The 16,192-nt window shown below is 29.8% G+C and overlaps 1 protein-coding gene across 3 annotated transcripts in view; it reads left to right on the plus strand.

The window, feature by feature from the left end:
- The window catches only part of LOC148232130 (uncharacterized), a 45,743-nt gene that overhangs the window by 15,553 nt on the left and 13,998 nt on the right, over positions 1 to 16,192 (plus strand). For 2 of the 3 annotated variants that reach the window (XM_088191670.1, XM_088191669.1), the window contains exon 2: positions 14,238 to 14,608. In XM_088191670.1, the coding sequence (XP_088047796.1) occupies positions 14,497 to 14,608 (112 nt within the window). In that variant the 5' untranslated portion in view covers positions 14,238 to 14,496. The remainder of the gene's footprint in view (positions 1 to 14,237; positions 14,609 to 16,192) is intronic. The other variant, XM_088191668.1, reaches the window with a different exon arrangement.

The raw sequence follows: 16,192 nt of genomic DNA on the forward strand, positions 1-16,192 counted from the left end.
ATATAATTTTATAGATTTTTTTACTACTTTTTCTTGTACACATATATCTTAAAGTGAAATTTCACAACATGACATATAATTTTAAAACGAATGTAACACACCTTTTAAATATATAGAATCTTTAATAGCTTAAATGGATCTTATTATTCGTCAACATCCAAGTGTTATTTCTATAGTTTTTACTATATATACATATCGGTGGACCAAGACATGATTCTTGTGGCACTCAGAACATTTTTATTTATTTATTGTAAATCTTCTGTTGCAACATAACAAGCGTTAGCCCAATGCGTTACAGCGGAGTAAACACAATCAATAACTACTAAGTGAGTAGTGAGATACCGGTCTAAAATCAACTTCTGTAAATTGTTGACATGTATTTTTATCAAATATACAGCTTACAATCAATACATTTGCTATGCATGACCTAGTTGGATTTTATTTTAATTATTTGTCACGATATCAGTGAGATTCGAAAAATTCTAGGAAAACATAAACTGTGAAGATCGATCGAATTTAAAATTATATTTCTAATTTCGTTAATTTTATTTATAAAAAATAAATATAATAAAAGAGAACAGTTCTAAATTTAAATAAATATAGTGGTATAAGAAGTATGAAAGAGAAAATACGAAGGGTATAGGTTAAGGTAATATTTATTTATTGCAAATCTTCCGTTGCCACATAACAGGATTTAACCAAATACGTTACAACTTGGTTAACATATAGTTTATAATTTATTTAATTTAATAATAATTAAATAGATATAATTTCTAAATATAATAAACAATGTATTTCCCTTTATTTCGTAATTAATTTCCATAAGGTTTATTATTTGTATTTTTATAAGACTTGGAATGCGATGCACGATTTAGCTCAATTTATTTTTTTATTCATCACGATACTTATCCGGGAGAATAGAAAAATCTAGGAAAATATTATTTTTAATAATATAAAGAAATTATAATTATAAATATATTATTAAATATTGATCTTCCAGACACGATAGAAATTAAAAAAACTCTAAGATCCATATTGGATTTGAACCTAGATCTTTCAGGTATTAGTCACCGTCTCATTCCATTGGTCTATCTTGCTGAAAATGTTATTTTATATATTACTTTCCCACTTTATTAAAAATGTTTTTTTTAAATCAGTTTAATACTTTATTATTTGAGATTTGTTTTTTAATATAATAATTAAAACTTGGTGTGATAACAGTAATAACCTATTGTATTAGATTATAAATGCTCCATCTTTACGATAGCATACATACACGTAGTTAATTTTCTATTATGCAAGACCAATTAGAGTCAATTTGCTGCATAATCACCGTAATAATCAACGATAACCGTCATTGAAGAAAATCACCACTAATTACCTTATATGTATCTATCTTCATATTGCAGAATCAACCTTCAATGCTAAATAATTAATTCTAGACTATATAGTCTCGCATTTCAATTGATACTTCCTCAAACCCACTCACCTACTAAACTTATATCAACCGCATCAAAGCCATTGTGACCGCAACACAATTTCACATTTTTTGTGACTACAGCCATAGACATCTTGAACACTCACGTGTGCAGTTTCGAAATTCGAAGATGCATGGTCAATGGGTTCACGGCATAGAATTTGAGTCCAATTCTCACCTTTAGTCATTCTGGGTAACCTACGCTCATTGAATTGACACAGATCTAGTCAAAAACAGATGAGTCACACCAGATCAGCACACGTGTAGTATTATTACTATTGATCCCATGACACATTTAAGCATATGTAAGTTAAGCCATCAGTATGCTTTATTTAAATAAATAATAAAAAGAATGCTTGTCTTTGTTTTGTAGCTTCCTTGAGAACAACGGTTCAGTTCTCCCTTTAAGGCATGACAAATGCAAAAAAATGCCGTTCTTCTAATTAACCTTGTTGGATTAAAAAGATCGATTGCCGGCTGAACCGCTAGTCGCGTGCAAGTTCAATCGAATGTCAATTGTTAAGTTCGTAATGATTTCCTCATTGATCTACTATTTATTTTGTGTGAATTAAAATTGACTTGAACAATGAGGGATTATTTAGCAATGAGCACTTAATACATTACACATATATTTGTGCTAAGTTATTGTACTTTTGCTTTGATGAAATACTCAACAATTATATGTATGATGAAATATGGAATAAATAACTTAGTTTTGGACTATATTTATTATCATACTTTTTTTAAATAGAGAAAAAATAATAAATCACAATAAAAAAGTACTATTTTTTCATTAAATTATAATTAAAGCTTTAGTAGTGATGTATTATATAATATAATACAACATATAATTTATTGCTGTAGTTAGTTTTTCTTGTATTTAATTTTTTTTTATCTATTATCTATTTTTACATTATATGTATCAAATTGATTTATAGTCAAGTCCAGCTAGGTGTATTGCTTAACGAAATATCATAAATAAAATTTTTAATCATTCATATTTATAAATCGTACGTCGCATAAAGAATTTTCTATTTTTTATTTTTAAGGAAACAAATTAATTAGAACATGCAGTACATTTTTTCATGAAACTGTTTATGTATTTGGCCCCAATTTAATATAATTTAATTAGTTAAGAGACACTGTTTGAAGTTTACTTTATATGCAATATATTATTAATTATTATATTTATGTATCTATTTGAAGATTAAGAATCACTTATTTGTGCATTTAATTATATTTTTAATTGTAAAGAAACATTAACTTAATTATATTTTTACGGATTTATAGTTGTATTTAATACTATTTTAAATCAGTAATATATTTTTTTCATTACAATTTAATAGTGGTAATTTTTTATGGACACATTAATTCATATTTAGTTCGTGATTTGTCTATTGAGTTCTTATTTCAAGCTATTAGTATTGTTTACTTTACAACATGAATCAATGCCCTGTCAAAAATATATTACAGGACAAATATGCCACTTGGTAAAGATGATCGAATACACGAAAACTTTGGAGGCAACGACTTGTTAAGGTCGTACCAGATAACATTTTGCATGAGTTCAAAACACCCGAAATGAATCAGAACGACTGAATCAAATTCGCAACGAATCATTGTCACGGAAAAATTTTTATGTGTTATTTATGGCACATACAATTGATTATTGATCCAAATCGAATAAGAGGAAGTTGATTATTTTATCATTATTTATTATCAATTTATCAATTTGTAAAATGGTTTAAGGAATTCAGTTAAAGACACATAAAACCAACAGTTCGATCTGACAGATAATTATTGTTTAATAATCATACATTTAAGCTCTATTGAAATACAAGATTTCGTTTTTAAACTTGTTCATTTGAGTTCTATCTGAAATGCATCATCCTTAAAGTTGTCGTTTATGTAAAAGATTTTGCGAAATAAAAAAAATACTATTCATCTGATCTTAAAATATCTAGTTATTATCTTATTAATATGCATGCTATATCATATTTTAATCTTAGTATTATACGATAATAAGCTAACAATCATCTAACGCCATTATTGCAACGACACAATAGTATTTTTTTTATATAGTGTACATACATATTACATAATGCTTCACATGACCTTATATTATATATCTACGTGTTCGTAGGTGTCATTATGTCAAAAATTTACTCTTGGCTAAGGTCTTGAACAAGTTATCTCGTTTGGCGGATGTTCATACACCGTCTTATCTATCGAGCGTATCTTGAAACTTTGCATCTTGGACAAGTGCCTAAAGCATAGCGGTGGTTGATCGTCAAGGTAATTTGGGCTCCTGATCGCTTTTGAGGGGCTTCACCCCTTCCTGTGTTCCCATGGCACCTGACGTCCCCAAACTTTGGGGGGGATGTCGAATTTTATTAGGGTTACCTTGACATTATCGGTTTAACGCACGTATGCATGTAAGTTTATATTATGACACATAAGATAATTGCCCATTTAAATTACACGCGCGTGATCCACATTCATAACCATATGTTATTAGTATTCTAAAATAATATTTTTTATTAATAAATGACGACGACGAACTGCGGTACAAATAGTATACATGGGGTTATACTTTTTAAATATGGAACACATTTAATTATAGATTTAATAGTTGGCTTTTCAAATACACATTTTGTATTATTTAAACCTAATCTAATCGCCAATATATAATTTTTATTTAGCTTTCCGTCAATTTAGCAATGCATTCTTCACTAGTTAAGATAACGTCTAATACATTGTTTCATCAAAATGCAGTATTTGTAAAGCTGGTAAAGTCCCGACATTACATTTGCATCGATTATTCTCATATTACTTGTATATATGTTATAACAGTTATAACTTTAAATGCAACGATTTGTTGTAACAGGTGAAAAAGCTAACGTGTGGCACAGATAATGACACGCATTAGTACACCATGACGTTTTAAATACTTTACGTTTATCTTCAGAAACGTAACATAGTATAGCGATAACAATCCCGTATTCGAATCGAACCGTCCATTGTTCAGCGTTAAAATTGAACAAATATTAAGTACTTCATTTGTGCTTCGGAGACGGTTCACTCTTTTAAGTATAAATGTTTATCTAATACCAAGAAAGCATAAGAAATATATAGCATTTTAAATTATGGAAATGTACTTGGTTTGAAAATCCCTTGAAAGTATCTCCGCAAGCACTTAGCAAATTGGCGTCGTGAATATTTTATGAGTGTGTGTTTGATGTTTTTTGTACCTTCACCAAAGTCTTTTGAAGTTATTTGTTATATAATTTTAAATATGAAAAGTATGTTTATCAATGGCGCTGCGTGATTTAAAAGAAGCTGTAGTAAAATATCTTTGTAGTTTTATTCGTTCTCACTACAGGTAAAAAATACCAATAAAAAACCACGCTGATTTTCAATATTACTGTTATTATAAATGTAGTAAAAATGTAACGAACAATTTCTAAAGCTTGTAATATTTTTGCTAACACAAGTAAATCGCAATAGCTTAAAAATAAATTAAGATTTCAATACTGATATTTGGTCCGATAATAAAATGTTATAAGATCAGATGGATATGTTACATTATGTAAAATATTTTTATAAATTTGCCTATTTTTGTAGTCTATCTGAAAGAATGCTATAAAGTTTTCTATGCAATATAAGTGAATACACTTTCTAAAATTAAAAAAAAAATAGATTTTTTGATTGATATACCTAAAAAATGTAAGACAATTCTTACACATTTACATAGATATAAAAATGAGAAGAAGTTGTAAATCTAATGCATTTGTTCTTAAGTCCCGGAGTTTAAAAGACAATGTTTTCGTCGCATAATATTGCAGTGAGTTTAGCTTATACATCTGTTTTTTCACCGTCATTCAACCTCTGCTTTGTAGCGAAGTTGGGTGTTATTCCGTGATATAATTAGCCAGTAATTGGTTTTCGAATACAGCGTAATCAAAGTCAAGAGCGCTGTTAAAACATTAATTAGGCGGTCGGAAAAGAATAGTGCCGAATCTGACCGCGTGCTTATTGCTTCTTAACCTACTTTCTGAGTGGCTTATTTTGTATTGCTTGATACATATTATTTTTATTTGTTTAAATAATTTAGTTAAATTGTTAAAAATAAATAATTTTAATATAAAAAATATTTTTTACAACTGTAAAAAATCATCTGTATTATTTATTACTTAATTGATAACACCTATATTAATTTCAGAAATAAAGTAGAAAAAGTGGCGCTTCCAGATCTTATATTGACCCACCGCCACTTACTCTTATGTACCTATATATTATATATATTAACTAAGTAACTGTTGAAGATTCGCAACATTCTTACAAGCTGTAGGCGAAAAACACGACTGTAAAAGATGTTTGCTCCCTAGTAGAATTTGATACTCGTGAAGTCGTCAGTAGAGGTCTTTTCCATTTACGGATCTCTATGTATGTAATAGCATAATTGCGATTCTCTTAGACTTGTTCAGTAGGTCGGACGTGCTAACTCGATAAGTGTAGTTTTATTGAATTTTCTTTGTAAAAAGGTAATTCAATTATTTGCGCTTGTATTGAAAATGAATTAAGCAACAAAAGTTTTCCAAAACTTTCTCGATTCTTTACAAAAGTTGTAATAGTTTAATCGAGAGTGAGAATCGAATTCCCTCGAAACGAGCGAAGCAATTTGCGGTTAGATTTGCCCATACAACGAAACTGAAAGTGGACTAAGAATTTCAAAGAAAAAATATGACCCTCGCAACCTGTCTGCTAGTGAATCATAATGAAAACAAAGTCATTCGTAAATATACAAAGATAAGAAACAGTTTAGTTCTAGTCTTCGGTATCTCATTGTTCAGCGTTTATATTCTAATTAAAAATATTCTTATATATACCTAACAAAAAAGTTCTTAATATTGAAAGAAACATTTATAATAATTCAGGTAAAAATTTTCTTAAGATGCTCATTTTAAGAATACTTACATTTTTTTTATAGAATGTAAGTTTTTCATAGAGTATGTATCAGAATAGCGAGTGTTACTAAGATAATTATCCTGTTAAAAAGCAAATGACATGCGGTAATTATTGACCAGTAACCGGTTAGTTCATAAATATATTATACAAACATTCGTCGAATCTATGAGCCACCGGCAACTACGAAAACATGAACGACGCGCGCGACTATTTCGCATTCTGACTCAAAGATATTGCTTGATGACCGTGATACAAATAATTTTCTAAACTCACATTTAAATTCTCAAAGTACTTTTGAAAAGGAATATAATAAAAATTAATATACGTACAAGAATAAAATAGTTCACCTTTTACATACATTTTATATATAATAATAAAACGTTAACCTGCGTTTGCAATCTTTCATATTACAATTTTATCATGGGTAAATATTAAGATTAGTATAATTTGACGATAAATTAAATTTGGTTTGATATTTTTCATACATGTGTGTACATATTGATTTCAATACCACAATATCCGTTCTATAATTTAATGTCATTGGCCTGCAGATGGATGTATTGTGGTATGACTACTGATAGAGGATGTTCCATCAATTATATCGATTCTATATTTTTTGTACCAATTACATTGAACACCTAAAATAACGAACGTCAATGGCAATCCGGACATTGGTATGATAGCTTCATGATCTTAAACATTGTTTACCGAAGCTGTTAACACAAAACCGTTACTAAGACGACTTCTTGTACAATATAAAAGCAAACCGCACAATTCTTCACGTGTCTCGCTGAACTATTTAGAAACTCATTTAACACTTCACGTATGTGGGAACGAGTAGGAGAAGAAATCTCGTCTCGATCATGGTGGTCAAGAAATCAACTCGTATTAATTTACTTTCTGATTTATTAACGTTTGGGTACGTTTCGCTAATTTAGACAGTTTATTTTTGATTGATTTTTTTATTGGCTCAATCGTGCGAATCGAGCGCGTGCCAATTTGCATTAACTGCTATTGTTGCGAAATAATATACATTGGTTGTAAACTTTTGTTATGATTTTCGTTTTATTAGTATATGAATCGATACAAAGTTTAAGGCCCAGGGCGTAGCATCCATAACCGGTTTTGGCTATGAGTCCCAAAGCGATGGCCAAATTAGAAAGTTTAACCGGGCCGGAATCTAAACAGGAACATCATTTGTGCAAGATGTCCCGTTATGATCACGCACAGAAGTTTTCTCAAGTATATCATTCTAATTTCTTATGCTTAAAATAAACACGAGAGAAATCCAAGGTTCCTTGTTTAAATACAAAAGCATATCAATAGAATTTAGTGTAAATTGACTAACTATAATGCTAAGAAATTTGACTAACTATAAAGTGGTCTTAAAACTTTTTGATTTTGAACGCCTCTTTTAAATCCTTATTTATCAAAGGCACGCTTTGTTAAATTAAGCGAATATTTGGTATAATTAAAAAATGCAAAATATCTCAATCTATCGTGTATTATTGAACCAGTTGTGTCAAAGATGAACTTAAATGTCGTCAGTTCCGTGCCTTTTTTATCATAAATGGAAGTCAAATTTCCTGACTTGCTCTATCTTACAGTAGTTTGATGGCTTAATTATAGTAATGTTTTATTTGATTTTTTAACTCAGTGGAGCAATTACAATTTTTCTCAACAAAAAAACACCTATTATCGAATATTGAATGGTTTTGGAAATTAGGCTTTAGAATAATAGTGTATATAAAGTGGCATAGACCAGTGGTAAAATACCTGGATTAAAATCTCATATGAAGCACAGTATTTATTTTTATTTTTATCGTATTTAGGAGATTAAAATTAGTGATTATTTTATAATTTTAATTCTGATTTTTCATCACAGATTAGGTTTTCCTAGATTCTCCTAATCACACAGAGGAACATGGTGTTGAATATTTAAAAATAGTCAAAATAGGTCATGCATAATGGCATATATTAATTGTAAGCTAGTAATATTAATAAAATATATATCATTGATTTTCGGACTTTGATTTCAGTTTTGTGTCTCACTACTTACTTAGTAGCTGTTGATTGTGTTAACCTCATTGTAACGCGCTCGGCTAACGTCTGTCGTTGTAGGAAAAAATATTTTTTAAGTTGTTGTAAAGGAATAAATGAAAACGAATGGCAAAGAAAACGACTCAAATATAAAATACATTTTTTTATTAAATAACCTACTAGTAGAAATTATACACACTTTTTAATGGCGCCAAATACACATCTGTACACCCATAAATGACTAATGAAAAAAATGCGCGCACGTCGAGCAACGACCCCTTCTTTTTGTATTCTTCACATGCTAGTTGCACCTGTACAGGTTGACCGTGATAAAAATTAATCGTCACACCTGGACTGTAGAGATAGCTGGTCGATCGTCCCGGGATATGTATTATACATTCCTATGCGCATTACCACATATCATTATCGAACATAAGTCACAGATAGTCTCAAATGACTCGCTTGACGAGTAAGTGATTAAATGGCATTCACCTGCCCGAACGCAACAAAAAATATGTAACTACTTCAGGAAGTTGATTTTTATAGTCGCATCCAAACTAGAATTTGAGGCAGCGCTTCTAAATATAATCAGATAATAAATATGATATTATCACCTTTTTTTAATCGAATTCTTCTTGGATGAAATTGGTTTAAAGAAGATCTACTGCATATTTTAAAGACCTGCTTTTTCAAAGTTTTCTAAATAGTTTTAAATTTAGATATGTACATACAGCCTTTATCTCACCTCAAGTATTAATAATATAAGGTCTTTAAGAATAATTTAAAGTCTTGTAATATAAGATTTTTAATAAAAAAAAATGGCCGCTAGTAGATTATGAGCGACAGTTTTGAGAGTAATCCATAATCAACCCGTTATCTTTTTTCAATCATTTTTTATTAATGCTGGGTATCTTGTGACTTCAGCTGCTAAAAGGTTTTTCACGGTGGTGTCCCAATATAATAAAGAAATATATTTTCAAAGACGGTTAAAATGCTTGAATTGGTGTTTGTTGTGATTAAATAGCATGAGTTAATCCATTTAATTGTAAATATAAAAGAGGTTCACTTGACGAACCTGACAAAATCAATTATTGAAATAATTTATAAGTAGCAATAAACGAGAAAAAAATTACAAAATATTAATAAATAAGCATATATATATATGATAAAAAATATGTGTCAGGAAGAGTAAATGAACTTTGTATTGGTAGTATAAAATAGATAATTGTCTCAATAAAAGATAAAGACAAATATTGATAAGTAAATAATAATTAGTTATATGTATGTATATAGTAGAAGTTTTCAAAGATTTAGATCCAACAAATCAAAAAATGATTTTGATGAGTTAAGTATTAAAAATAGTAACTACAATATTAATTAGAGTCTGAGAGAAGATAAAGGATAGAATTAGCAACATATTTAATAAATCATTCAATACAGTACAATCTGAAATTTTGGACAATAGCTCTCATAGAATTTTAAATTGAAGCATCTTCATATGCTGACTAGAATCGAGAAAGTATTGCAAGATGCTATAAGTACACAACTGAAAAAATGTTTTAAAAACAGTTAAGGTTCAAAGAGAGTTATAAATGATTATGCCTGTATTTATATTAATGTATAAGTTTGGAAACAACCCACTATTTATTTTGATATGTAAATTGATAAAAATCTTGATTAACATTTGTATTGTAGTGCTTGTATAATACTAGAAAAAAGGAGTTTCAAAAATCAACGATAAGAATGGAACAAATTTGGAGCGTATTTTTGCAGGGACTAATAAATAAGCTTTACTATGTATATAATAATGTTGTCTAACTATATTTATAATGTCTTTAAAGGCATAATGTATATTTATCAGGGGCGTATATTCAGGGTGTGCTAGGTGTGCGGCGCACACCCGCAAAACCATCTAAAATATAAATTTAGAAATTTAGAAAATTTAGGGCGTAAAGCGACATCATTTTGCATACAGTAGTATGCAAAATTATAAAATTTTAATATGCAGTGTATAGTATGCATTGGTATTTGTCATTCGCTCTGAACGTTTTCGCGCGAGCGATCGTTTTGGAACAACACATATAACGCGCCGACCTTGCGCGCGGCCGCCGACTAAAGTAAATTGTTCCGAGATTTAACGGCTGAAGTCGATCTGTCGGCTGGCAGCGCTCAGTAGTAAAATTGGTCTCGAATTTGGTGCGCGTACTTCAAAAACTCTTGCGTCCGTCGCTGCTTTTTTATTACATTATATCACAATAACAGGTCACTCATTTTTTATATTTTGCCGTAAAATAGTTTATTATCTTATTTACATATGATCAATATTTAATTTTCTATTCTAGATTATATTTTTTTATTTACCCCAATAATGATGAAGAATACTGTTGAAGATATTCTGAATAATCCATTTTCAAAAAGAAGTTATGAAATTAAATTTAAGATAATCAAAATTGCCAAACCACGTCCACCTCTTCCCAATTTATTTATGAAGCATAAAGACAATAAATGTGAATATACAAGACATTTTTCATTTTCATCATATGAACGAACTGAGTGGTTAACAGGCTGCGAACTTCGATCTAGATTGTTCTGTTGGCCATGTATATTGTTTTCCAAAGAAAGAAGCGAAGTGGATTTGCTGACCTTAGTCATCTGATAACGGCACTGAAAAAACACAAAAGAGCGCAGTCACACGTTCAATCATTTTTTTCTCTCAAAATGTTTGGAAAACAACGAATTGAAGTCATGATTGACTTTAATTCGAAAGCTAATATAAGTCAACATAATGAACAAGTTCATAAAAATAGAGAAATATTAAAAGGAATGATTGACGCAGTAGTATATCTAGGAAAACAAGAACAACCTTTTCGAGGCCACGATGAATCCTGTAATTCACTAAACAAAGGAAATTACCTTGAATTTTTAAATGCACTTCGAGAATACGATTCTGTTTTGGATACTCATTTAAATACTGCAACGGTGTTTCGTGGTACTTCCCCATCCATACAGAATGACATAATTGAAGCGATTGGTGATGTTATTAAAGATCATATTAAGGAAGAAGTAAATTCAGCAAATTTTGTCGCTATTATTCTTGACGAAACTTCATATATAATGACGAACTCACAGCTCTCAACAGTTTTGCGTTTTGTTTATGAAGGTAAGGTTTACGAGCGGTTTATTGGCTTTACAGACGTTAGCTCTGATAAAACAGCCGATGGCTTATTTTGCCACGTTGTAAATATAATTGAAGAATTTTAAATTCAAGAAAAATTAGTTGGACAGACTTATGATGGGGCGAGTATAATGAGTGGGCATATTAATGGTTTGCAAGCCAAAGTACTCGAAGTTTATCCACTGGCTATTTTTACACCATGCTATGCTCATATGTTGAATTTAACATTACAACAAGGTCTTTCCAATATAAAAGTGTGCAAATCATTCTTTCAAACTTTAAATGGATTGTCTGCATTCTTTTCGAAATCTTCCAAACGAATAAATGCTTTACAAGAGTTTGTAGCTAGAAGACTTCCTTCTGTTACACCTACAAGATGGAATTATACATCACGGTTAAGTAACACAGCGCAAAAATACAGAAACGAATTTACGGACTTTTTTCGAGACGTCGTGAAAAATTGTGAACTATGGGACCCCGACACTGTAATAAAAGCACGAGGTTTTCTTAGCTTTTTGGAAGATTTTGAAACAAGAAAACTTCTCCACATATTTTCAAACTTTTTTGGAAAAACTGATGTGTTATACAACATTTTACAATCCAAATCTTTTGACATATTATATTGCCGTAAGAAAGTTACCGAAATTTTGCAACAACTCAGACATGAACAGGAAAATAATTATGAAACATTATGGGATTCTTATGTAACGGAAGAAAATTATCCAAGACTGAGTAATGATTTGCTTGTTGAAGAAAAGCACGCGTTTAGCCAACTATTTAATACAATAGTTGATAATATATGTAAGCAAATTGAAAACCGTTTTTCTTCAATGTCCAAATTGGAATATTTTCACCTTCTGGAGAAAGAAAAATATGAGCAATATTAAGAAAAATTTCCAAATGAATTACTTACCAAACTGCAACAATTCTATGGAGCATTATTTGATTATATAAGTTTAAAAAATGAGCTTGCTGTTCTTTATCATTTACCTAAATTTGCAGAGAAATCTGTTCATGAGCTTGTACAATTTATGAACACAAATAATCTTGAGTCAGGTTTTCAGGAAATAGATAAATTAGGCAAACTAATATTAACTCTTCCAAGCAGTACTGCTTCAGCAGAACGTTCATTTTCTGCTCTGAAACGAATTAATAATTGTTATCGAAGTACCCAAGGCCAAGAAAGGCTATGTGGCCTTAGCTTGATTTCCTTAAGAAAAGGGATCCTTATGGATATTAAAAATAAGAGCACTTTTTATGACAGCGTGATAGAAAAATTTATGATTAAAGAAAGAAGATTAGATTTTATAAATAAATAATTATAAGTATATGTTTATTGGAAATTTGATATTTTCGTATAATAATATTTTAGATTAGGTTTGATGTTTATTTATTTATTTATATATGGGAAAAAGCTGTAAGGCAGTTTAGGCATGTCAAAACCTCGGCTAATAAAAATGAAAAAATGTACTTTTTTTTATTTTTTATAGCACACCCAATATTAACACCCACCGTACGCTACTGATATTTATAAGTATAGAATACATATATGAGCTCTATTATGTAGTTGTCTAGTTGCTATATTCAGCAACTTTATATGATATTGTAGATATGTTCATGTTGTTACCTAAAAATCAATACAGTTGTGTCTCTGAACCAAAGTTACTACATTAATAGGCAATTATAAAAGAAAAACGCATTGCGTTTGTTTCATTTCGACTTCATGCTCTGGTGAATTTGAATTAGAGATGGCGTAACTCCTGTTTTCATCACAAAACGTTCATCCAATCCTCTATTCATCTTCCGCAGGATGGGATTCATTCATGCCCGACAAATTCGATCGGGACGTTAACTGTAAACCATTACGGTTTATGTTGGCTAACTGCAATATACAAATTTATGAATGTAAATGGGGTTAGTTATATACATATGTATTATATGTATAGAGAAAGAAATATTATTTTTATAATATTTGAGAAAATCTAATATTGAATTGTATTGTGTGCGGAATCGACGCCTTAAATTTTTCGGGAAATATGTTTTAAAATTAGAAATAACTTTTACTTTCTTTAGTAGTAAAAAAACACCGTTAACGATATGTTTTTTAAAAATATTTTACAATTTTTTTTTTTTTTTAATACAATAATATATCTTACTTATATACTCTAAGTCAATTTAAAGTAAAAATATTTATTAGTATGGAATTAGCACATGTAAATTTAATAAATTTATTGTCTTCATTAGATCCATGAAAGGCTTAAGTTTTGAGTTATGTAATCTCGTCTTCAATATAATTCTTCGACATAACTATCATACTCATTTATCGTTCATCATTCAAGAAAGTGGTCATTTTTCATATTATTGAAGCCTATAAAATGTTAATTTATGAGTATGCAGTACTGATATAAAAATATGGGAAAAAAATATTTTATTAAATTAAGTATTCTGCCTTGTTTACATAATTTTTATTTTTGTTTAATTAATTATATTATGCATAGAGATAGATCATCTCAGATTATAATCAATTTATTTTATGATATAAATCGTTTAGTTAATTAATTTTATTTTTTGTTTCAGATCTATCTACGTATTCCATCGCCGCAATAATTTATTAACTAAATAGTGAATTTTCGTGCTTTAATTAATACAATTTAATTTCAATTTCTAGCCTTGTGATTTAAAAAAAAAATAACTAGTGAATGTTTAGTGAACCTAAAAGTGTTGTGGCAAATGTATCAAAAGGAGATCGCGTTCAGAATAACCGATTGTGAGATGAAAATGATCTGTAATCCGTAGCCGGTGCTGCAAGATAAAGTCAGTGGTTCGAAATGCAGCGATGGCCAACAAGAAGGCTGTGTATTCGGTCAGCGTGGCATGTCTTGGCTTCGTGTGCTTCGCCATTGGAGCTACGGCCGTCGGGCTGCCGATGTGGGGCTACTTCTATAATCGTAAGTTAAAACTTTATATCAAATATTATATTATTCACACACGCTCGGGCATGCACGCTGTGTCCTTATGTATTTGAAACGGCGTAAATCGTACCCGTTTGTTATGTTGGTTAGTTAAGCTATTCATTGACTTTCAACGAGTACTATACAATACTAATAGAAGACGACTGCGTAGAGAAACTAACAATGGCCACGATTTAGCGTCATTTTCCATAAACAATGCCTCACAACATATGTGTATACATCTCAATTTGTCTCATAGAAATAGCAAACATGCAATTTGAACGTGAGTTTGCAGTTTCGATGTAATTGACTGGTGCTTCCGAAAAACGATGGACAGGTCACGCTGCGTTGAAATAATAATAATTATAATAGGTCTACTTGGAAAATAATTGCGGTTTGTGAAATTTTTCTTAGCTTAAACATTATTAAAATAGACAAATTTCTAACAATAACATAAAAGTTTATTTATTATGGTGGTGTAAAAATATGGAGTCTTATAATTGGTAAAATATTGAAATTCATTTTTGGCAATAGCTTAGTTCTTGAAAACCTTACCATGTAAAAATTATCAAAATGCTTAAACAAATGAGAATATGTTGTAGATCGTACGATGTTTTATTGCCATGATTCTACGCCATTATAATAATAATAATATATTCTTAAAGCTCTTATGCATGTGTTCAGACAGAACCCACCAATGCAAAAACAGTACTCAAATTCCTCTCTGCCCATGCATGAGTGTAACGCTATGCGTGTGCATAAATTCAGTGATACTCCCGAACGATATTTATTTTATTTATTTGAATTAAATTAAGACCATTGTAACCTAACAGGTTACCCCAATGCGTCACGATAGTCGAAATATGTGCCTGTGATATTTATTTTATATTACAATTGTGATCTTAAGATCACAATTGTAATATAATAAAAAAAAATAACTAGAACCATTAATGGTTCTAGTTATTTTTTAATTTAAAATGTGTTGCCTCACAATAAAATTAAATTTACTTTAACCCTTTGGCGGTTAAACAACAATATATCGTTGTTGACGTAATGATACTCTAAAACAGCGGTCGGGGAACTTTTTTAACCATTACCCCAAAATATTTTTGCGTAAGTCGATATTACCCCCCCTCCCATTCTGAAAAGAAAACAATCAATGTAAATTTTAAATAAACATTATTTATTGAATTAATTTACATTTACATATTGTTTAAGTTTGTAAACATACTAACACGTTTATGAAATAGCAATTTAAATATTAAAAAAAAATTCCTATTACCCAAAAAAATATAATTTTTACCCCATTTGGGGTAATTTACCCCGGTTTCCCGACCGCTGCTCTAAAAGGTAAATTAAGTCAGGAACTTGTTATTCCGTATGACTGACATAAGATATTTTCTTTATATAAATATAAAATTTTATTATTATATAACATGAACCTATAAATTTGCGAAATTTGGATTTAAAAAAAATCGTAGAAGCCATAGGCTTATTTCTATATTACTATCAAAATTAAGCCACAGCGATTTTTTCTGCTAGCTAAAACCATATCTTTCAAAATAATAATATCAATAAAGA

The sequence above is a fragment of the Plectrocnemia conspersa genome, unplaced genomic scaffold (assembly GCF_051122295.1).
Source record: "Plectrocnemia conspersa isolate PC_06_02 unplaced genomic scaffold, ASM5112229v1 ptg000009l, whole genome shotgun sequence".
Classification (NCBI taxonomy): domain Eukaryota; kingdom Metazoa; phylum Arthropoda; class Insecta; order Trichoptera; family Polycentropodidae; genus Plectrocnemia; species Plectrocnemia conspersa.